Below are 23,554 nucleotides of genomic sequence, written 5' to 3' on the forward strand. Positions count from 1 at the left end.
TCCCCTGTGCGCTGGCTCTTTGAATCCTAGTGATGTTGGAATAGCCCTCAGTGCAGTGTGCAGACCTGCCTGGCCCCATGGTGTGCATGCTGGCAGTGAGGCAACCACTGGGCACCTACGCTGAATTCCTCTGTAGGAAGAGCTTCAGAAAAGCTGTTGAATTCCACCAAAACCTCTCCATATGTTGTTTTTACCTCAGCTTCTTGTTTATGGCTGTCCTTTTCCCTGTTCCTTGCTCCTGGCTGATGACAAGGTGTCTTGAATGCCATCCCTTAGCAGGAAAATCCCAGCTGAGGGATGGGGCACTGAGCTGAAACTGTGGGAGGTTTGATGGGTTCTGGTTTGCTTCTGGTGCCTGCAGATCGTGCTGACAGAGATGTACTACGATGGGTTCCATCGCTCCTTCTGCGACACCGACGACTTGGACACCATCCACGAGAGCGACTGCATCTTTGCCTTTGAGACCCCAGAGATCTTCAGGCCTGAGGGCATCCTCAGTCAGAGAGGTGAGTCAATAACTCCCAATGCCCACCTCGGGTGACTGCTGAGGGAGGTTTGTGTGGGAAAAGAGTGAGTCCCACGAGCTGTTGATGTTCTGGTGTATTGATTTCAGCTCTGACTTTGTCCAGGCTCATTCCGGGAGATTTAATAGTGTTGTCAGCTGGGAGGTTATCAAGCAGTGTTGTGCACTCCTTTCTGCCTCTTCTCAGGGCTGATGCTGCAGGCCAGGCTGGCTTAATGTGAAATCTCTTGTCAGGCTTAATTTAAAGGCCTGCTAGGGACCAGATGAAGCCACTGAAATTGCGTTATTTAAAATCAGATTGCTAGTGATGAATAAACAGTCTCAGGAATGAACAAACACTTTCTCTTTCCAAGCTCAAACTCCTCGGCCTCTGCATGTCCCCTCAGTGAAAGGTAATCATGGTATCCTGGGCAGATGGAGTGTAATCAAATGCAAATTTTATTATTGAAAGTAGCAAGTTGGGTTCTTGGCATGTTAGTGTTTCTTGTGGGCAGTAAAAGCTGCGAGTGCTTGTACAACCTGCTGTGAAAAATCAGATGGGGAGCACTTGCATGTAATGTCCTTCTCTAAAGAAGCAGTCACTGTGAAAGGAAGCTGCTCTTTGAAGCCTTTGTCCAAGTGATGAAAATGCTCCTGATTCCATACTGACCTGCTCCTCTCCAGCCCAAGAGGGGCTTCTTGAGGGGGCCATCAGGGCACTAAAGGCAAATGACATCATGAAATGTTTCCTTTCTCCTAATTTTTCAGGAATACATGTGAACAATAACCTGAATAACTTGAAATGTGGCACTGAGCACTCCCGAACAATAGCTTACTCTCAAGGAACGGTGAAGTCTGGAAAACTGGAACAGTCCTGTCCCAAACTAGCAGCAAATGACAAGATTGTCTTGTTGGTGTGCAACAGAGCGTGCACTGGACAGCAGAGCAAAAGGTGACTGGCAGCAGCATGGCTGGAGTTACTCTTCTGGCTGCTTCCTAAACTGACCTGGATTTTACTTTCCTGTAGTACAGGCTCCAGGTGAAGGAGCAGCAGCTTGCATCCCTAGCTCACTTCAGGTGCTAAAGAACATGTTGATCAAACATGTTTATGTTTGATCAAAAGCATTAATGTTTGATCAAAAAGCATTAATGGGTGCAGCAAAATATTTCTAATTTTGGTGCACTTCAAGTATTGCATTACTGTAAAGAAATAAATGCAGCCCAGTTGAGAGAATGCACCACCTTTGTCTGGTTTGAGAGGAGCATGTTTGACCAGACCCTGTTATGGGTGGGAAATTTTAATTGGAGTGAAAATGGGGGGAGAGAGAGAAGTGTGAAACAGCCATGGCAAAGGCATTTGTGTCAACTGGAGCCTGAGAAGTGCCTCAGCCTCTGAAGTTTCACAAAACTTCACATGAAGTTCTCCCATGTAGCTTGGGGTTCTCATTGCTGAACAGGATAATATTTTAATTGTTCCTCAAATGCTTCTCCTTCCCATAGGTTTGGCTTGCCCTTTGTGTTGCACTTGGAAAAAACAATTGCTTGGGATATTCTGCAGAAGGAAATACTGGAGAAGATGCAGTATTTCCTGCGGCCTGCAGCCTGCTTGCAGGTGAGACAAATGTGAGCTGTGGGATGCACAGGTTCCAGTGCTGTGCCTCAGCCCTCTGTCAGCTCACTGGCACAGGCATATTTGAGACCTTGTACATTTGCTTTGTCATGTCAAACGTGTTCTAGGGTGAGGTCTTTGTCAGCCAGTGGCATGTGGGCAGGTTGGGTTGGACCACTGAGGTGGTCTCTGTTCTCTCTGCTGCAGGTTTGCCCCTTCAGCCTGCGAGTGGTCAGTGTTGTGGGCATAACATACTTGCTACCTCAGGAGGAGCGACCCCTCTGCCACCCAACAGTGGAAAGGTGAGCTGGCCTCGGGTGCTGGGTGCTTCCCAGGGGTGGAGAGAGGTGTGTTAGCTGGGAGCTCGGTGTTAACAGTGCAGAAGTGAGCAGTCCTGGTGTGCATGTGTGGAATGCACTGCAGGGGCCTGAGGAGCAGGGAAATGAGGGAGATCCTTAGGAAGCTGTGTGAGAATACCTTGGTTGTGTGTCATGCCATCTGGAATCTGTCCTCCCTGGAAATGGAGAGCAGAATGAAAATATTACTCTCACTATTTTTAGTTTTTTTCTTGTGCCTGTTATTCTTTGAAATGTTGGTAAATGCCTGTTCTGTAACAGGTGTATGTTGCCTTACAGAACTTGCATACTTGGGTGAAGGCATTTACCAGCTTTGCCAAGTGTTTTGCTGTGTGAATTCCTTTTACTCCTTTGCAAACCTCAGCTGTGGGAGTTTGAAGAAAGGGTGAAAGGCTTGTGCAGAGAAATTACATGGATGTAGAAGATAATGTAGACTTTGGATTGAAAGATGGTCTGACTTACTTCTGCTCCTCCCTGCAGGGCATTGAAGTCATGCGGACAGGGGGGAACTGCTCATGTGAAATTAGTGGTAGAATGGGACAAAGAAACTAAAGATTAGTAAGTATGAAGTAAAAACCCTTAAACTGTGTTCACTCACAATTGCTGCTTGCAGCTTGCTTGTGTGAACTGTGCATCCTTCAGCAAACATGAGACCACTCAAACTGCACCTGTGCCCAGCCCCTGTCTGCAGGGACAGCCTGGGGAGCAAGGGGATGTGCTGGTAAATGTGGTGTCTCCCTGATGCAGCTTGTTTGTGAATACAGAAGAGGAATATATTCCAGACTCTGAAAGCGTCCGCCAGCAGAGAGAGCTTCATCATCAACCTCAGATCTGCACTTTATCTCAGTGTTTCCAACTGTACACCAAAGAGGAACAGGTAGATACAGACTGTGTACTCTGCCTTGTGTACATGCCACAGGAACTCCCTCATCCAGGCAGCTCTGTTCTGCAAACATTGATTCCTTGTGACAGGAGAATAGATTTGTAACACAAGATTAGTTGTCTGTGCTGCTAAGGGAGCTCCTCTGCAGTGAGAAGGTTGTGGGAGGTCCTGCTGCTGCGTTCTTTGCTGCCCAAATGTTGATACAAGAACTTAATCCTCTCCTTGGCAATTTCCTTCTGTGAAATATTGTGGATGTTATAAAGGATTAGGACAATGTGCTTCATGGGTTCAGTTCTGCAGGAATGGGCTGCTCCCCTGCTCTGTGAGGCTGAAGAGAGAGGAGTGATGGTGTGCTCAGGCAGGCTAGAGAGGGCTCTGGCCTGGCCCTTGCCTGGCACGTGGAAGCCATCTGAATTCCTCTGGTAGTCTCTGATCTGCTGCTTAAAGGGCTCGTCTGGAGGTGGTCTTTGGACCCAGGACTGAGCTGTAATAATTTGGGAGCCTCTCTTGTTGGTTCTTTCTGAGGTGGGAGAAGAGTTGTTTGAGCTTAAATCTCTGTGGCTTCTGAGTTCTCTGAGCACTGGGCTGTGGAGGGAGGCTTGGGGGACAGGGAGAGTCTTCAGTGTGTTGGGGCTACAGAGGAAGAAGAGGGTTCCCAGAGAGCAGTGAGGTGTCAAAGGGGCATCCAAAGTACACCTTTCTTCTTTCTGCTCTGATTTTTTCTGCTTTTTTATGCCTGCTTTTTTTCCTACTGCTGATTTTCTTGTGAGAATACTTTTCAGGCTGCCAAGTCTGCCTGGTTTTTGCCTTGGTTTTTCCTTTTCCTTCTCCACTTCCAAGGCTCTGGCTTTTATAAGGTGCAAAAAGTTCCTCTGCACAGCAGCACTGGCTGAATTCTGCCTTGCAGCAGAAAGTGCCTCCTGAATGAGGCACACAGATCTCTGCTTGTCACTTTGAAAAGCATCATTGGGAACCCTGCATTTCCAGTGAGCCTGATAAATGCTGGAGGGAGATGAGGCAGAGGGGTCAGTGTCTGCACTGGGCTTGGGGCAGCAGGGAACAGTGGTGTGGTGCAGGCTGCCTTGGACTTTGAACACCAATACCCACTCCTGCCTGTTCCTTGTAGCTTGCCCCAGATGATGCATGGCGATGCCCACACTGCAAGCAGCTGCAGCAGGGCAGCATCACACTGAGCCTCTGGACCTTACCTGACGTTCTCATCATACATCTCAAAAGGTTTAGGCAGGTAAGGATGCCTGTAGTGCTGCTGGAGGACTGCTGAGTGATGTGAGTAGATCCCTTCTTTAGAAGTGGCCGTTCTGCCCTGGGTGTTCCTCACCTGGGTTTTGCCAGGCCTTGGCCTCTGCAGCTCATGCTCTTCTCTGTACACAGGAAGGAGACCGAAGGATGAAACTTCAGAACATGGTTAAATTTCCCTTGAGTGGCTTGGACATGACTCCTCACGTTGTGAAACGCAGCCAGAGCAGCTGGAGCTTGCCATCACACTGGTCACCTTGGAGGAAACCTTATGGCCTCGGCAGAGATCCTGAGGACTACATCTATGACCTGTATGCTGTCTGCAACCACCACGGCACCATGCAAGGCGGGCATTATACAGGCAAGTGTCCTGCTGTGCTGTCTGTGCTGGAGCCTTTCACAAAGATGCTGGTTATATTTCTGTGTGGAGTCAGAAAGGGAGTCACTGATGGAAGCAGTGTCACAGGTTACAGAGGGTGAAGTGAATGGAGCCACCCCAAATGATGTTCTGTTCTGAGTGGTAATGGTGGGCAAAGGAAGTCCTGAAATGTAAGCTGTTCATTGTGTTCTGGCAGCCTCAGGCTTCCATCTTGCCAGTCAGACTGGAAGATGAGGCAAGAATCCATTTGTTCCTCCCATTGTCAGAGTCCATCATAGCAGATAAGGTTATGTTAAATGTCATACAACAAACCTGAGAGCAGTAGGAGTGAGAGAGTCTTATAGTAATGTGTTATTTCTTAGCATATTGCAAGAATTCTGTTGATGGCCAGTGGTACTGCTTCGATGACAGTGAAGTTCAGCAACTTTCTGAAAGTGAAGTCTGCAAGCAGACCGCTTACATCTTGTTCTACCAGCGACGCACAGCGATCCCCTCGTGGTCTGCCAACAGCTCGGTGGCAGGTAAGCCCTGCTGGCCCTGTCCAGGGGTGGCTCTGACTTGTCTTTCTTGGGTAGTTCGTCCTTCTGGAGAATTTTCCACCCAGCTCTGCTTAAACCCCCATTCTTGTGTCCCAGATCTCAGCGAGGGTTGTCTGAGACTGTGGCTGTGTGTCAGAGGCCATGGGAACTTTCAGTTCTTCTGCTAAGGCAGTTTTGGCAGGGAGATGGGGGTGCCCTGTGCCCCACAGGTGACTGCTCAGAGCTGCCCTTGTGCAGGACATCAAGCCTTGGCTCGCTCCTTCCTTTTAGCAGCACTCTCAGTCCCCAGGAGGTGCCCACAGTGCATGTGTTGGTGGAATCCAGGCTGAGCTGTGGGCAGGTGCAGGCTTGCTGACCTGCCCCTGGAAAAAAAGGGATTTTTGTGGCCTTGGGGTGGCAGCTGAAATGCCGCCAGTGCCTGCATGCTGCTAATCACAGCACACTGGGACAAGTGCAGTTCTGGCCATAAGTGCCCCATAAGAGCCAAGCCCCACTCCCGTGGCAGTGTCTGGGTGCTGGGGGGGCGAGGGCAGCCCCGGGCTGGGTGTGAGCAGGGAAGGGAGGGCAGCAGCCCCAGCAGGGCTGTGGGCAGGGCAGGGCAGCAGCCCCGGGCAGGGCGGGGCAGGGCAGCCCCGGCAGGGCTGTGGGCAGGGCAGGGCAGCAGCCCCGGGCAGGGCAGGGCAGGCAGCAGTCCCGGGCAGGGTAGGGCAGGGCAGGGCAGGCAGCAGACCCCGGCTGGGCTGTGGGCAGGACAGGGCAGGGCAGCAGCCCAGGGCAGGGCAGGGCAGCAGCCCCGGGCAGGGCAGGGCAGGCAGCAGCCCCGGGCAGGGCAGGGCAGGCAGCAGCCCGGCGGGGCTGTGGGCAGGGCAGCAGCCCCGGGCAGGGCAGGCAGCAGCCCTGGGCAGGGCCGGGCAGGCAGCAGCCCCGGGCAGGGCAGGCAGCAGCCCCGGGCAGGGCAGCAGCAGCCCCGGGCAGGGCAGGCAGCAGTCCCGGGCAGGGCAGGCAGCAGTCCCGGGCAGGGCAGGGCAGGCAGCAGCCCGGCCGGGCTGTGCCGCTGCTGACACGCGCTCCCCGCAGGCTCCACCAGCTCGTCGCTGTGCGAGCACTGGGTCAGCCGGCTCCCGGGCAGCAAGCAGCCCAGCGTCGCCTCGGCCGCCTCCTCGCGCCGCACCTCGCTCGCCTCGCTCTCCGAGTCCGTGGAGCTGACCGGGGAACGCAGCGAAGATGACGGTGTGTATCTCCGCTGGGGGCAGAGCGGCCGCTTGTCTTTCTGTTGCCAGGTCCTCACTGAAACAGCTGCACAGTCTGTGGTTGCAAGGGACAGTTAGTCCAGGAGGTGAGAGAGGCGTGAGCTGGCTCAGAGGGAGCACAGGTGGGCTTCTGTCTCATGTGAAAGGTTGGAGGAGAGCCAGCAGGAGCCTTAAGGAGCCTTTCAAAGAAGGCAAATGCCATCAACAAAACCTCTCAGTCAGGAACTTCTCGTGCTGGTGTTCTCTCTGGGTCTCACTGCATCACCTTCACAGGGTGGCTGACACAGTCCTAATAGATTTAGCACAGGCACTAATTACCTGCTGCTGTGCTTATGGATGGTCCCACGGAGGGAGGGAGATGAAAATTCACTCATCTATGCAAGTTACTGTTCAGTTCCTGGCTTTGCCTGGTTCCTCCACACATTGTCTTGTAACTTCTGAAAATGCAGAGCTTCGTGGGTCAGTCAGAGCATTTGGAAGCTGGTGTGGGGCTGTCCCTGCAGCAGTGCTGTGACAGCTGTCACGTCTGGCCATGGAAGTTACACTTCTAAAATACTTATATTTTGTGTTTCTAAATACAATTACATCACTTGACCTAGAGGGAGGAATCCTCCTTTGCCTTTCACAGAATGCTCTGGGAAATATTCTTTAATACAGAATCATAATCCTAGCTGGTGATCTTACCAGTTTCAGAGACTTTTGAGGTGCAAACCTTGTGTTTGATCTGCTGCTCAGGGATGAGAGAAGAATCTGGGTTATCAGTTAGAGGCTTCAGAAAGCTGCTCCTGGGTGACCCCTAGCAAGCAACAGTTCTTGGATTCCTCATTCAGCTTTCGTGCAAGAAGCTGTGCCTGCAGCCTGCGTGGAGAGACACATAGTGTGGTGTGGGTGGGCTGCTTGGCTCTCGTGGGGGAATGTGGATGGGTGGGCTGAGCCAGCTGCAGCCTTGGCTTTCCCACCGAGACTGTCACTTGCTTTCTCTGCAGGAGGATTTTCAACTCGACCATTTGTAAGGAGTGTCCAGCGTCAGAGCTTGTCATCCAGATCCTCTGTCACCAGCCCTCTGGCAGTGAGTGAAAATGGTGTCAGGCCCTCGTGGTCACTCTCTGCAAAACTGCAGTTCCGCTCCAACTCCCCGTCGCGCTTCTCTGGAGACTCCCCAGTACATACCTCTGCTTCCACTCTGGAGAAGATTGGGGAAGCTGCTGACGATAAAGTTTCCACCTCGTGCTTTGGCAGCCTGAGGAATCTCTCTAGCAGCTACTTGGAGCCCTGTGACAGCAGCCGGCGGGAGCACAGGACAGCTCGCAGAGCCCCTTTGGCTGTCATGGAAGGGGCGTTCAGGGAAGAGTCCGTTGTAAGGACATCTAGCTCAGACCTTTCAGATGGGTATGGTAAAAGCTCTGTGCAGCCAGACAGGAATCACCCTGCTCTGGACCCCTTTGATAACAACAATCAAATTGCCTTTGTTGACCAGAGTGACTCTGTGGACAGCTCACCAGTGAAGGAGGTGAAAGCCCCAGCTGGGACGGGGCTGGCTGCAGAGAAGGCACATGACACCCCTAAGAAGGGTCACAGCTCCAGAGGAGCTTCTGAGCCAGACAAAAGTTTGAGGAAGGGAAGGACAGTCTTAGCTACCCAAGAGACCAAAGTCTCTCACTCTTCTCCTCCACTGAAGAGTTCTCAGAAAGCTTCCCGGTCTAGAAGTAAGACAGATTCCTCTAGGGTCAGCGGGCGACACGGGTCTCCTGCTCCCACGCAGGCTAGGAAGGACCACAGCACAAAGCCCCTGGAGGCATCTGTCCCTTCAGCTCCACAGAAGCAGAAGTCAGGTTCTCCATCCTCCACAGCTGCCAAGAAAACCCCGTCAGGCTCACTGACTAAGGGCTCTTCCTCCGGGAAGAGCCGGACTGCCGAGCGCAGCCTCAGCAGGGAGGGCTCCAAGGTCAGCCTGGGGTCGGATAAAGCGAGCGTTACCAGCAGCTCCAGGACCAGCTCCCCACGGATCAGCCACTCCAGGAGCGACAGCAGGGCGGTGGACAGCAAGCACGTGCGCAGCTCCTCCATGGCCAACCTGCGCTCCCCGAACGTCGGGCCGCGTTCTGGCCTGAAGAGGGACAGCAAGTCGGAAGAGAAGGGTTTGTCTTTCTTTAAATCAGCCTTAAGGCAGAAGGAGACACGGAGGTCGGCAGACCTGGGGAAGACAACAATGCTTTCAAAAAAGACAGGGAGTGTCAGTTCCAAGTCGGGCAGCAAAAATGTGCTGGAGGACAAACCGGAGAAAGGTGGCGTCCCACCAGCCTCTCAAACCAATGCCAACATTGCTACAAAAGAAAAATTTGTCTCAAAAGATGCCACATCTAACAAACATTCTCTGCTATCCAGTCGCAAGTCCAAGTCTTCCCAGCTAGATCCCGGAGTCCAGTCTCCTCCTTCCAGTGGCAAGCAGTCTGCTGACAAGCCGCTGAAAAAAATACCTTCCAGCATGCAGGTGTCTGTACGGCCTTCTCTGGAACCTCAGTGAAATGCTGCAATCCAGGTGTCTTTTCTTCTGCTGAGAAGCTAATTTATTCTGAGCTCTTGTTTTTTGTTCATGTGCCTAATGTATGTTTTGAGGAGAAGTTAACTGCAAGTTGTTAAAGCGCCTTTGATTCTGCCATCAAACCAAATAGCCACAGGCAGCCAGCACTGGTGCAAGTAGCCTAGCTGGAGTCGTTGTTGAACATGAATGCAGCTGTCCCATAGCACTTGTACAGGAGTCTCTGTCGAAAGTGCAACAACTTTCTTCAGATTTGAGGGTTGGGACCTGACCCCCAGTTGTACTGACACTGGTGTGCTTTGTAGAGCTGTGAACTGATATTCCTTTGGTCCTGTTCTGAGTGGGCTGTGTCCACACTGGTGTATGGCCTTGTTCTGAGCTGTGGAGGATGCGAAGGAAACTGGAGAGACTGTCGCTTCTTTCTGCTCTCAACTCCCTGTCCCTGCTCCCCTCCATTTCCAAGCTTTCTAAAGGGCAATATTTCAACACTAATGTTGTTTCTCAGGTATATACTCAGCCAGTATAGGAGGGACTAGCATTAGTGACGGACAGAAAGGTACCTGTGTGTCTCTGTGCCCGTCTGTGTAATAGATTTCGTTTTGGCATTCCAGCAGCAGGAAGTTTGAAATGTAACCTGCAGTTTTTGTTGCTGTGTCTGTGAAGAGTTTTGCTTTGTCCATACCTAAGGCAACCTCTAGCCTGTCCTGTTTCACTACTTTCTTCTGAAATGCTCTACTAAACAACAGAAGAAATCCCTGGGCAGCAGCTGCTGGCCAGCTCGTCCTGTGGAGGCAGTGCCATGGGAGAGTTACATCCACACACCTGGATGGCCATGATGCTGTCAGGATGCCCCTGTTCAAACTCCTGGGAAGCATTTCCTAGTGTGCTCAGACCCTTATCCTAGTGGTGTAATTAAGCCTCCATTATCTCTAGGGGTGTTGTTTAGATCAAGTGTCATCCTGCCCTCCCTGAGCATGCTTTGACAGGCCCCTTTGTGTGGGTTGGAGGGACAGTTTTCCTGTTCCCCAGAGTGCTGTACATTCTTCCCTCTGGCATGCTCTTCCCCTCCCCATGGGTCTGGCTGCCACATGTCCCTCAGTGGAAGGTTCCCCTTCTTGTTTGGATGACAGCCTCCATCAGGGTCAAAACACTACATCTACTGATGTCTTTGTTTACATGCCCTTCTTACAGGGGAGATTCCTCAAGTTCTGTAGGGTTCCTCTTAAGGTGGATTTCTTAAGTCCTTTTACATACATGTGGTGTAATTATTTTTTTTTTAATTCTGTGAGTTTTTATTGATGTGCTGCATATCCTTTATGTCCACAGCCTGTGTAGGTTGTGACAAGCTGGGCAATGTGCTGGGCACGCTCTCAGCTGAGCGAGGTCTGTGCCTGTCCAGTCCAGTGGCAGAGCTTGGGGTCAGGGACGTGTGTGGCCTGTCCCATCAGCATAACAAACTGGCCTCTGCCACCTCCCTTGCTGAGGTCCTGCTTGCCCTGCAGGCAGCCTTGCCCCCAGGACACCTTGCTGCTCAGTTTTCTGCTCACCACACACCTGCAGCAAGCTTGGGAGGGAAGGGTTGGGGGTAGCTGGCTCCTGGTGTGTGTGGGGCTCAGCTGGGAGTGCATTGAGCTGGGTCAGTGTGTGGGGATGAGCCCACCTGCCTGCAACCCTTGCAGTGTCCTGGTGATGTCCTGCTGCATCCCCTTCACGTGCTCCAGCAGTGCCACAGCCTGCAGGTGTAATGCCCTGACTGTTCCCCCAGACATGACCGACCCCTCAATGCATTCCTTCGCCCAGGCATTGTGTCAGTCTCATTTATTGCAGCAACAAGAAGCAAAGATTGCATTGCTTGCTTCTGAAATGTACGACATGGATTATTCTTGGATTATTTTGTGTTATATCCAGCAGAGCAGATAAGACTTGCTTCACATTGCAGTACTTAAATTACTCCCTGAAATGTTGATGTTGAAGTATTTGTTTAAGGTTTTATCTGTATTAAGGTCTTACACTGTCTTGGCTCTTCTCTTGTAACAACTCTTCTAGCAAGAATGTAATTCCAGTGGCTTACGCTGACTCGGTTTGGGATCTTTGAATAGACAGAACTACTTTCTGTGCATTTTGCCATGGACGTTTGTGAAAGGTTATTTTTATCAAATGACTTTTTTTTTTTTCATGTCATCATTCACTGAAGGAGTTTAAACTGGAAGCTGGTGTGTGGGTTTTGAGGTGGTTTTGCTCCTGTGCTGCATGCGTGACTGAAGGGAATTTGAAGCCATGTCCAAACCCACGTTTTAGCTGACCACCAGTTCAGTGTTTGTATCTGTAGCAAGACAGTGGTCCTTGGAGCTCTCATTTGGGTAGGAGGGAGATGGAGGTCCTGGCATTCCAGCAGCTGATAATAGTAATTGAACCTCTGCAATCCCATGAGATGCCAGTCTCACTCTCTTTCTGCACGTTCTCCATAATTCCTGATGCTATTGCTGCCAGCTCCAGCACTGTCTGCTCTCTCCATGCAGCCAGGCTGGATTCCTGTCCCTCTGGAGTGGCAGCTCTGTGCCCGGGCTCCGTGCCTGCAGAGGAGTGCGAGTGGGCAGCAGGGGCTGCCCTGACAGGCCCCTCGTCTCTGAGGTGGGCTGCTGCTCCTCCCTGCTGGCTTTCTGCTCACCAGGGCCTGGCTTGGGCTGTCCTCAAGCAAAGTGGTTTGACTCGCCAGGGCACACCGGAGTTCCTGGGGGATGTAAGCCACGCTGGGCCGAGCGTGGAAGCGTGTGTGTGAGCCTTTGGGGACACACAGACACCCTGCTCGTGTCTGTGTCTGTAGCAGGCCCTGGGAGCAGCACTCCTGTCACTGACACTCTGCTTGTCAGTGGCACACAGCTTCAGCATAAACGAGCTTCCTTGCACAGGAGAGGGTTGCAGGGTGTGGGTCTGGGAAACACGGTTCACTGGGTGTGTCATCAAAGCCTTGTTGCTGTTACAGTCGTGACTCTGGCAGTGAAGTAGGATAGATGTTTCTGAAATGGAATGTAGGTTATTACAGGCCCTACTTAAAGGGATTTGGGGAAAAATCATCAGTCTTCTCTCCTTGCTTTAAAGCAGACTTCTCTCTTGTCCCTTTCACGTATAGGAACTCCTGTCCATGGTATTGTGTTGTCCAGCTGCCAGGATGTGGCATGGTACCAGGGAACACTCGAGAGAGGGATCTGCCAAGTCCTAGATGCCAACACCACCGTGGCTTTGCATATGGATCCTTCAAGCAGCAATGGCTTGAGGCTCTTCTGGAGCAGCTGCATTTACATGGTCATGTCTTAAAGTCCCTGCTGGCCATCAGAAGCACTGGTGGCTGTGGGGGAGGTGGGCTCTGCCATCTCCCAGAGGCTGCTGCTGCCCAGGGACCTCTGCCTCCCCTGGCTGGTGGCACGTAGGGCCTGGAAGTCTCGTGGGCATCTGAGTGTGGTGGGAGCAGCTGCTGCCAGCTCTGTCCTGCCCTGCCTGTCTGGGGACGGCAGGGTCTGGGACCTTCTGCCGAGGTTTTGGAAGCAAAGGTATGCCTCATGGTGATGGGAAATGCCTGGGAAGGGGGAGGCCCAGCAGTGTCCCTGCTCCCAGACAGGTGAGCTCCAAGGCAAAGCAGGTGTTCAGGCAGTGTGTTTCCACTTGGCTTTGGGTTGGAGTTGCCTGTGCCAGCGTGTGACTTGCATTTCACCCCACGTCCCTAGTCTGCCACTTGCTCCTGCTCCTGGAATTGGCCCCCTGGGCGCAGGAGAGCAGCGCCTTCATTCCAGTGCTCAATTCCTGCAGGAGTCACCTAGAGACTTTTTTTTTACCCTTTTTGGGCTGTGTCTTTTGGACAGTGTTTAGTAGTATTCAAGTTATAAGCACATTTTCGATGATGTGTATTGAAGAGGCACCTTTTATTTGTATTAATCACATTTGATAGACAATTTGGTGCCTGCAGTTCTCTGTAACTTGTGTCTCACTTTGGGTGTGTAAATTGTTAACCCTTTCACACTTATCAAATATGAATTAATAAAAACAAGATGCTTAGGATAGAAAGCTAGCAGCTTAATTGCACTTCTCCCACTGCAAGTGCCCTCATGCGCCGTCGCTGCAGGGGTTTTGCTTCCTGAAGCTGAAACTTGAGCATGCCCAACCACTTTCCTCGGTGCCAGGCAGCTTGCATGGCCGTGCTGTCCCCTGCATGTCCCTCCTAACTATGCAAGCCTCAGCCCAGCGTGGCTCTGGAGCTGGTGCAGCTGCTGCTGGACACAGGAGCATGTCCCTGGGCCCTGCTTCCTTTGCACATCTTCGGCTCTTTCCTTTGCAGGATTCCGCGTTGCTGACAAGGCTGGAGCGTAACGTAAGGTTAGAGGGATTGGAGCAGGGAAATGAGAACAGACTGAGTTCTGCTTTGTGTTGCTTTTCCTTTTGTTAGCAGGGCTCCTGCTCGGGGTCCTGTGTGCAGCCTGCTGTGCGTGCAGAGCGAGGGGCTGTGACGGGCACGCAGAGCTGCCGGGGTGTCCTCGAGAGGGGAGCGTTCCCTGCTGCCCACGCTGCTCCTGGGGCTTTGCCTGCCTGCCTGGGGCCCGGGCTGCTGGCTGTGCTGTGCTCTTGGCGTTTGGGCCGTGTCCTCTGGGCAGCCCTGTGTGCTGCTGGCCCCAGGGCTCCTCCTGCCTCTGCCCTGCAGCTCGGCGCCCTCCCCTTGGTCAGCTGGCATGGAGAGTGTGTGGAAACAACATTCCAGATAATTTCACTCTTGGGTGTTGTTTTGTGGTTTGTTTTTTAATTTTTTAAAATTTTAGTTTGGTTTGTTTGGTTTTTTTTTTTTAAATCTTTATCATTTGCCTACTAATCCAAAAGAATTTGGCAGTATCTAATGATACCTGTGGAGGGAACTGAAATTTAGTTTTAATCTGTGGTGAGATGAAAGTCCTACATGGTTTTCTCAACAAAAGCATTGTAAAGCAGTTACTGTTAAGAGCTTTGTTTTGTAAAAGAAAAGCACCTGAAGACTTGTACAATGTCTGTGTTAGATCTAAAGGCTTAGGGACTCTATTTTTTAAAAGGTGATAGCACTCAATTTATCTGCAAATAGTGTTTTTTAAAAGACACAGATTAAAACTAAGCGTAACCACCAGTCCTGGCTCACCCAGCCCTGCAGTGCACGCGTGCTGGCCTCAGGCTCGTGTGCCATTTGTGAGTGCAATAACCCCTCTGGAGGTGCTACACTGCCTTGGGTAGGGTAACACAAGGGAATCCAGGCCACCAGTGGCTCTGCTGTTGTCCTGTGGCCTTCCAAGTATGAATTTGTACAGATTTGCTCACCACCTGTGCCTCACCATTGGTTAAAATTGAATTTTAAGTCCTGTTGCAAATGCAATTTCTCTTCTGGACACAATGTCAGGTTTTACACTGGAATATCTACAGTTCTCAAACTGCATGTCACATCACTGTACCTGGTACAGGGACGTGGGGCTTTCCCACATCTTTGATATTCTCCTCTGTATTTTAATGTTTTTGACCTGTACAGTAATTGGAAAGCAGGCTGTCTACTTGGGGTTGAACATTGTACCATAAATTTTAAATTATTTGAGGACAACTGCATGAGACTGTGTCAATGCCTTTTATTATTTATTTGTATGTTTTATTATTCGAGGTGTATGCACTTTTAATATGCAGAATTTATATTTTTATGTTAAAAATCATTTTCTTTCAGAAAGAAGAGTTTGAATATGAGGAATTGGAATTAAGTGCAAAAAGGGGAATATGTAATAAAATACAATAAATTTATTACTAGGCATCCTGCCTGAGTGAGCGTTTTTCCAGGCTGCAGGCTTGGGAGCTTCGCCGCGTGCCCCGGGGCTCCTTGGGGTGGCAGAGGCAGAGCCGGGCTGGGGCCCGGGTGCAGGGCAGGGCAGGCAGGGCAGGCAGGGCTCTGCCGGGCTGCCCTGGTGTTCTCTCTCCACAGACTGCAGCCCAGGAGTGCTGCAGCCCAGGAGTGCTCGGCCCCAGCGGGCGCAGGACCTGCGCAGAGCCGCGTGCCGGTGAGTTTGTCCCCGAGCCCAGGGCAGCGGTGCTCGGGTTCCTGTGGCTCACCCCTGCTCAGGCAGAGCTGGGGATGTTCCTGCCACCCCTCCGAGCCTCACCTCGGGGTCAGCCCCCCCCGGGAAGGGGCTTCTCAGCGCCAGAGCAGTCCCCTGCTGCCCCCAGCCCTGCCCGCAGCAGTGAGGCCAAGCTCCAGCCAGGAGGGACACAGGGACCCCGGTGCTGTGGCATTTGGGGCCAGGAGAGCCCCAGCCAGATCCCCACACGTCCAGGAGACCCTCGGGCCCCCCTGCCCTCAACAGGGCCAAAGGTCTCAGGGGCTTCTGCCACCACCAGACACTGGGGGCTTGAAGCTCCTCCAGCTCTGTCCTAATTACAGACTGTTTTTCCTTCAGCAGGGTGTGCAGTGCTGGCTCCAGACGCAGAGGAGAGCGTGGATGGGCTGCTCCTGCTGCCACCTGCCCCAGCCCGGCGAGGATGAGGATGGAGCAAGGCAGGAGGAGGACAGGCTGCCTCTGCTGGGTGCTGAATGGAAACCCTCAGTCCTTGGTGGAGTGTTTGCATGAGCCACCCTGGGCTGGGAGAGCTGCTCCAGCTGCCAGTCTCAGGGCAAAGGAGGCACAGGAGGCTTTGCCCACCCAGGGTCTCCTCTGGGCAGGAGGATGGAAGAGGACGTGCCCCCTGTGCCTGCAGCCTCTCTGTGTGGACTCAGATCCTCCTGCTCCAGTGAGCCCTCGGATCAGTGCGTCAGGGGCTGGCCTGGGCTTCACAAACTCACCTTTCAACACAATTTTTGACTCTCAAGGGTTCTTTTTCTCTCCTGCTCCATGCACATTTTTGCAGGTGGGGACTGTTGCCAGGTGAGCAGCATTATCACCCCCATGCCCTTCAGTGCTCACCAAAGGGGAGCTGTCAGTGAATGCCCCTGGTTCCCCAAACCCCCAGATGGGCTGTCCTGGTCTCCCCTTGCCTGGGGTGGTTACAGAAATGGTGATGTTGGTGTGTTTATCAACAGCTGTGCTGCATCACCCTTGCCCACACAGTGGGGGACACACGGCCCCTGCCGTGGAGCCTTGGTCTGTGTTTCCATGTTCCCATCCAGCCTGCTGGGCGTGCTGAGCTGGAGCTGAGCCCTGGGCTGAGGAGCTGGCTGCTGCCCTGGCCAGTCCCGCACACAAGTCCCACCCCTGCCTGCACCAGAGGCTCTGCTTCACAGCTCGTGTAGAAATGGGGATGGCAGATGTCATATTAAATCATGGGGTCATCACTTATTTATAGGTGATTACATTAAAGAGAGATTAATATAGCCAGAGGCTTCGCAGAATTAGAGTTAATGTACTTGTGTTTATTATATTTGCCAACATTTCTCCAATCCAGCTGGGTTTTTCTGGCCACAGGGTTTAGCAGAGAGCCCACTGCCATCCCCCAGCCTACCTGGGAGGGGGGTGCGAGGTCCATGGAGAACCTTTGAGAACTCTGATCTTGGAGTGGTCAGTTCTGCTGCCTCCCACTTCCTGAGGGTCCGTGGGCAGCGCCTGGGGCACGGGGAGGGCAGGGCAGGACTCAGCCATGCTTAGAGTGGGGTCGGGAGGGGAGCCCACCCTTGGGGCTCCCAGATGCCACTCTCAGGCTGGGATTATGCTGTGTTTAACTGGGATTAGACTGCTGCAGAGCTGGGCACGGGTTTCTGACACCCTGGGGACGGGCTGTGTCCCTGAGGGGCACTGGTGGGGAAGTGCCAGGTCTGTCCTTGGTCCTGTGTCCCCAGAGCCTGGTCGGCTGTCTCCTGTCCCATGGACTGTAGGGTGGCTGCTGCCAGCTCAGGGGACACCAGCAGAGCTGCCCTGCTGATGGATGAACCAGAGGAGCCAAGAACACCCTGTGTTTGGCTGGAGATGCCAAACCACACAGGACTGGGCACTGGCTGTGCCAGTCAGGACTGGGTGCATAGAGTGGATGTGTGACTCCCTGCTGCTGCCTGGTGGGACACCTGCCTGCCTCTGAGAGCCAGAACAAAACCCACGCTCTGGGAGGCTGTCAATAAATTGTAACACATTAGGCACTGTCACCCCTACCCCTGGACTCTTAAATTTTGGTCTAATTGGAGTATTGCTTTTCCTTCCTCAGCACTTTTTCCCCTCGGCCAGGTATCGATCCTGGCTCTGTGGGGATCTGGCTAACTGTTGGCAATTTATGGGAACATAAAACTAGTCCATCGTAGAGCAAAAACCCAGCTTTTAATGAGAAATGGCGACATCAGCCTCTGGCTGATTCCAAGGTGGATTTACCATTCTGCAGTGGGTCCCCAGGCCAGGGGAACAGGGGATGTTGGGGAAAGGGACCATGAGGAGCCCCTTGGGCTGGGCTACCTTGTGGGCAGGAGAGGCCTGAGGGGCTTTTGAAGATGTGGGGGTCTCCTTCCTGGTCTCCTGTGCCCCTTCCCATGGTGGTTGAGGGTCTGGCTGGGGTCCCCTGACCCCACAGCACCTGGGTCCATAGTGTGTCCCCTCCTGCCTGGAGCTTGGTCCTGCTGCTGTGTGGCAGGAGCTGGTGGGCAGCAGCCTGGGCTGGGGCTGCAGGACACCTCTGGGAGAGAAGGGCTCAGGAGCTGGGCAACCTCCCAGCTCTTCCACCTTCCTTGCTCAGCCGCCCAGCCCCTCGTGGGGCTCTCCCCTGGTGATGGATGCCTCTGTGGCTTTGCAGCTTGAGGCTGGCTGTGAATTCCCAGACCTGTGGGCCTTCATCCTGCTGGGCTGTTCCTGCAGGTTTGGGGCAGTGGGCTCCTTGGGATGAGGGGGCAGCTGGCACTCCCAGCCCCGCTCCTGAGCATCCCCTCGCTCCCAGCCCGGCCAGCCGTGGCTCCCAGCCCGCAGACACGCTGTGCCCGCTCTGTCGCGCAGCGCCAGGGCGTGTTGTGTTGGGTGTCCCGGTGTGGAGCAGCTGCTCTCCCCGCCATTTGCTGCCATCTAATTGCGGCTTTATTGAAATGAGTCTAAATTGCCTGGGAATGCATTAGCCCGCTGTCTCCCTGCGGCGCGCGCTCCGCAGAACGCTCCCGTTCGCAATCTCGTGGAACCGGCTCCCTGGAGAACCGGCGCATTTCCCAACAGCCTTAATGAGCTTCCAGGCTGGGGTCGGACTGTCTGGGCAGCGGTAACGGGGCCGGGGGCTCGCCCCGTGCTGCCCCCAGCTCTGTGCTCCAGGCTGTGGATAAATAACTCTGCCCTGAGTCCCTTTGCTCTGGCAGCAGGCGCAGTGTGCGCGTCGCAAAGCAATTCTGGAGCCCCCGGGACAGTCTTGAAGCACTTTAATATTTTGTGAATGATTTATTGAGGGTAACGAGCAGATGATAGACTGCATTTCGAGGTGTGGATTATCTATTAGAGCTCGTGTTGAAGGCATCTGCGCTGACAAGCTGCTGCCGAGCGAGGCGAGTACGAGCGATCTGTTGTGTTACAGGAGGGGTCAGCACCTCCTGCGGCAGCTTGGAGAGAGCCCAGTGCCCCGCCCGAGCTCTGGGGACAGCTCTGGGGACAGTCCTCTCTGAACCCCGGCTCGCAGCTCCTGTCACGCCTGGCCAGGACGAGCTTGGTGGCGATTCCCGCGGCGCTGGATGGGCTCATGGGCCGTGACACCCCCTCTGCAGCTCTCAGGGATGGAGCTGGGCAGGCGCTCCACTGATTTATGAGGTGATTTGGATCGTGGGGCCGGTCCCGGGCCCTGCCGCCCACCCCGCGGAAGGCGCCGGCTGCGGGACACGAAGGGACACGAAGCTCTTTGCTCTCCGGGACACGAAGGGACACGAAGCTCTTTGCGCTCCGGACACGAAGCTCTTTGCACTGAGGGACACGAAGGGACACAAAGCTCTTTGCGCTCTGGACACGAAGCTCTTTGCTCTCCAGGACACGAAGCTCTTTGCGCTCTGGACACGAAGCTCTTTGCTCTCCAGGACACGAAGCTCTTTGCTCTCCAGGACACGAAGCTCTTTGCTCTGGACACGAAGCTCTTTGCGTTCTAGACACGAAGCTCTTTGCGCTCCGGACACGAAGCTCTTTGCACTGAGGGACACGAAGGGACACAAAGCTCTTTGCGCTCTGGACACGAAGCTCTTTGCTCTCCAGGACACGAAGCTCTTTGCGCTCTGGACACGAAGCTCTTTGCTCTCCAGGACATGAAGCTCTTTGCTCTCCAGGACACGAAGCTCTTTGCGCTGCGGGACACGAAGCTCTTTGCTCTCCAGGACACAAAGCTCTTTGCTCTCCGGGACACGAAGCTCTTTGCGCTGCAGACACGAAGCTCTTGCTCTCCAGGACATGAAGCTCTTTGTGCTCCAGGACACGAAGCTCTTTGCGTTCTGGACACGAAGCTCTTTGCACTGAGGGACACGAAGGGACACGAAGCTCTTTGCATTCTGGACACGAAGCTCTTTGCGCTCCAGGACACGAAGCTCTTTGCGCTCCAGGACACGAAGCTCTTTGCGCTGCAGACATGAAGCTCTTTGCTCTCCAGGACACGAAGCTCTTTGCACTCTGGACACAAAGCTCTTTGCGCTGCAGACATGAAGCTCTTTGCGCTCCAGGACACGAAGCTCTTTGCGCTCCAGGACACGAAGCTCTTTGCGCTGCAGACATCAAGCTCTTTGCCCTCCAGGACACGAAGCTCTTTGCGCTGCAGACATCAAGCTCTTTGCCCTCCAGGACACGAAGCTCTTTGCGCTGCAGACATCAAGCTCTTTGCCCTCCAGGACACGAAGCTCTTTGCGCTGCAGACATCAAGCTCTTTGCCCTCCAGGACACGAAGCTCTTTGCGCTGCAGACATCAAGCTCTTTGCCCTCCAGGACACGAAGCTCTTTGCGCTCCAGGCCGCTGCCCTGCGCCCTCTTCCAACCTTCTGTAGGTGGTGCTGCCCTTCCCCAGGGGACACGGCCAAGCTCGGGCTGAAAGGGGCCCTGTGGGCTCAGAGTGACCGTGACTGGGGCATTGTCCCCCGGGTCCCCCTTGCTGTGCTGCGGGGAGGGCAGGTGCTGCCCTATTGCTGTGCTGGCTTCATTACCGTGAGATTAATGCTGGTTATTGGGAGTTTTTATCACCTCAATGTTTCCCCTCAGCTCCTGAAACCAGCTTCAGCCCGGATTTATTACCTGGCAGATAAATACAAGTGCAGGTTTATTTTGTCTCCCTGTTCATCAGAAAGGAATGAAAATGTAAGCAAAATAGTAAAAATAAAATAGACTCAGTTTTTCTTTAATTGACCTTTGATTTTTAACGAAATACCTTCCCCACGTTGCTGCTTCAGCCTTTAATTTCTCTCGGTGAAGTGGCTGTGTTCAATGATTCATTCTGTCCTGAGGCAAAGCACACACTGTAATTGGTTTTTAACTTCCTGGAATGTCAAAGCCAGGATTGAAATTTTACGTATCACACCACCAATTCAATACTGGCTTTAATAATAATGTTGCAGAAAGGAAAGCAGATTTACAGCTGTAGAAAAATGTAATCAAATTTTGAGCCTGAATGCAGTAAGTCCAAATGCTAGTTTTCATTTGGAAACTTGTTAGATAAATGTGACATCACCTGAGTGGTTCCCAGCTCATTTCTGCTTCTCCGAGCCACAGCCGGAGGAGCTCGGAGCGCCGGGACAAGGTGGGGATCTGCGGGTCCGCTGCGGCTGGCACTGCCCGGGAGGGGCTGCGGCTGCTCCGGGGCCGGGGTGCCCTGCTGGGTGCCCTGCCAGTGCCCTGCTGGGTGCCGAGTGCCCTGCTGAGTGCCCTGCTGAGTGCCCTGCTGGGTGCCGAGTGCCCTGCCAGTGCCCTGCTGGGTGCCGAGTGCCCTGCCAGTGCCCTGCTGGGTGCCGAGTGCCCTGCCAGTGCCCTGCTGGGTGCCCTGCCAGTGCCCTGCTGAGTGCCCTGCCAGTGCCGAGTGCCCTGCTGAGTGCCCTGCGGAGTGCCCGACCCGGGATGGTGCCAGCCCTCGGCCGGAGCCGCTCGCCATGGCAGCGCCCCAAGATCCGGCCCATATCGGCCCGAGATCTGGCTGAGATCCACCCGAGGTCCGGCCCAGATCCGGCCTAGATCCCACCCGAGGTCCGGCCCATATCCGCCCGAGGTCCGGCGCAGGGAGCGCGGCCGGGGCTCCGCCGGGCCGGGCCGGGCACTGCGGCTCTGCCGGTGCCGCCCGCCGGCCGGGGGCTGCGGAGAAAACACCCCTCCAGCACTGAGACACCAAACTAGCAATCGATTCTGGCCAATTAATGTCTGATAAAAACTAATAACCCTCCTCTCCCTTTCTTATTACCGAATGACCTCCAGCGATCCATTAGTTTAACAAATGATATGCGGGCGTTCAGCATGGCTAATGGCTCTGGATGAACGCCGCTGACACCTAATTCATCAGCGTGCCCGCACCACGCTGCTGCTGTGCCGCGCCCTCCATCGCAACGCCCTGCAAGGAGCTGGGCACCGTGCCCCGGGCCGCCCTGCGCTGTGCCCAGAGCCGCTGGGCTGGCCGGACCCGGTCCCGGTCCCGGTCCCGGTGCCTGGTCCCGGTGCTCGGTGCCGGCGCCTGTGCCCAGTCCCAGTGCCCGGTGCCGGTGCCCAGTCCCGGTGCCTGGTCCCCGTGCCCAGTGCCCGGTCCCGGTCCCGGTGCCTGGTCCCGGTGCTCGGTGCCGGTGCCCAGTCCCGGCGCCGGTACCCAGTGCCGGTGCTCGGTGCCGGCGCCGGTGCCCAGTCCCAGTGCCCGGTGCCGGTGCCCAGTCCCGGTGCCTGGTCCCCGTGCCCAGTGCCCGGTCCCGGTCCCGGTGCCTGGTCCCCTTGCCCGGTGCCGGTGCCCGGTCCCGGTGCCTGGTCCCCGTGCCCGGTCCCGGTGCCTGGTCCCGGTGCTCGGTGCCGGCGCCTGTGCCCAGTCCCAGTGCCCGGTGCCGGTGCCCAGTCCCGGTGCCTGGTCCCCGTGCCCAGTGCCCGGTCCCGGTCCCGGTGCCTGGTCCCCTTGCCCGGTGCCGGTGCCCGGTCCCGGTGCCTGGTCCCCGTGCCCGGTGCCGGTGCCCGATGCCGGTGCCCAGTGCCCAGTCCCGGTGCCGGTGCCGGGTCCCGGCGCCGGTGCCCGGTCCCGGTGCCGGTGCCCGGTGCCGGTGCCCTTTGGCCGCAGGCTCTGCACGTCGCCCCGCAGCGCCGCGCTCCCTGCTCTCTGCTAGGATGTCCTAAAAAGCTAACTAAGCTGAAATTATTTTCTTTCCTTGGAAAAGCCTTTAAATAATGCATTGCCCTCGCTTGCTGTTTACTGAGTGGCTTTTCAAAACCCAGGGAACTTTTCCTTCTCGCTTGTGCGTTGCATCTGTTTGTTGCGGGGCGTGAATTACCCTTGGGAGGACCACTGGAAACTCCGTCTCAAGGCCAGTGCCCGTGGTCCCCGAGCTCCCAGCCCGGCCCCTGGAGCGGAGGGCTCTGGAGTGGCCACTTGCAGGGGCTGAGGGGAAAAGCTCCCAGCCCCGTTTGCAGCGAGAAGAGCCGAACAGCCCCAGAGGCAGCGGGGAGAAGGACGAGAAGGGCCCCGCAGCCCCTCTGCCGGCTGGCAGCGCTCCATCACGCCGGGATGTGCCTGGCAGCTCGGCTGGCGGCCGGGAAGGCTTCCCTGGCTCCCGGATGGTTCCTCCCAGGCAGCTGCCGGCGCTGGCAGCTCCAGGCTCCGGCTCGGGCTCGGCCCCGCTGCTCCCGGCAGGGCTGGGCCGGAGCCCCGGGCGCTCCCGCGGAGCCGAGCGGGCGCTGCAGCGCCGCGGGCCGTCCCTATTGATCTCCAGGGCTGCTAATGGGCTTCTTCATGCTGTAAGAGGCTTTTGTGGGGAGAACTTCATCCAGCCCTATCGCTGGGTGACATTCTGCTGCTCACTGCTCAGATTTCCAGGATGTGAGATGTTGTAATAGCAGAGGGAGTTTTATCTAATACATTTAGTGCTCCGATATTTCTAGGGCTTGACAGGTTCTAATTGCACTGCTGCAGTACCCGGAGCATGAGAGATCATGGGTCTGCGGGGTGTGAGGGAGCTGTGCTGGCACATGGTGGCTTTTGGGCACCTTGGCAGTGTGGCTGTCACTGTCACCAGTCGCTGTGCTGAGCCCCCGTGTAGCCACCAACACAGATTATTGAGGCGATGACGGGGCTGGTGCTGAAGATGGTGGAAATGTGCAGGGACCAGGAAC

General features: G+C 54.7%; 1 protein-coding gene across 7 annotated transcripts in view; it reads left to right on the forward strand.

Moving 5' to 3' along the window:
• USP31 (ubiquitin specific peptidase 31) overlaps positions 1-16,666 on the forward strand; it is a 30,590-nt gene extending 13,924 nt beyond the window's left edge. Inside the window, exons 6-20 of one of the 7 annotated variants that reach the window (XR_005952438.1) lie at positions 362-506; positions 1,271-1,454; positions 2,003-2,114; positions 2,319-2,413; positions 2,948-3,025; positions 3,215-3,344; positions 4,477-4,596; positions 4,743-4,968; positions 5,349-5,507; positions 6,603-6,755; positions 7,762-9,819; positions 11,509-12,930; positions 13,645-13,682; positions 15,286-15,361; positions 15,758-16,666. Coding sequence is in view for 1 of the 7 variants with exons in the window: in XM_041401431.1 (XP_041257365.1) it covers positions 362-506; positions 1,271-1,454; positions 2,003-2,114; positions 2,319-2,413; positions 2,948-3,025; positions 3,215-3,344; positions 4,477-4,596; positions 4,743-4,968; positions 5,349-5,507; positions 6,603-6,755; positions 7,762-9,299 (2,940 nt within the window). In the remaining 6 variants the exon portion in view is untranslated. The other 6 variants (XR_005952439.1, XR_005952436.1, XR_005952435.1 and 3 more) reach the window with 6 other exon arrangements.
• Positions 16,667-23,554: the final 6,888 nt, after the last annotated feature.

The sequence above is a fragment of the Onychostruthus taczanowskii genome, unplaced genomic scaffold, assembly GCF_017590055.1.
Source record: "Onychostruthus taczanowskii isolate IOZ18803 unplaced genomic scaffold, ASM1759005v1 scaffold19, whole genome shotgun sequence".
NCBI classification, from domain to species: domain Eukaryota; kingdom Metazoa; phylum Chordata; class Aves; order Passeriformes; family Passeridae; genus Onychostruthus; species Onychostruthus taczanowskii.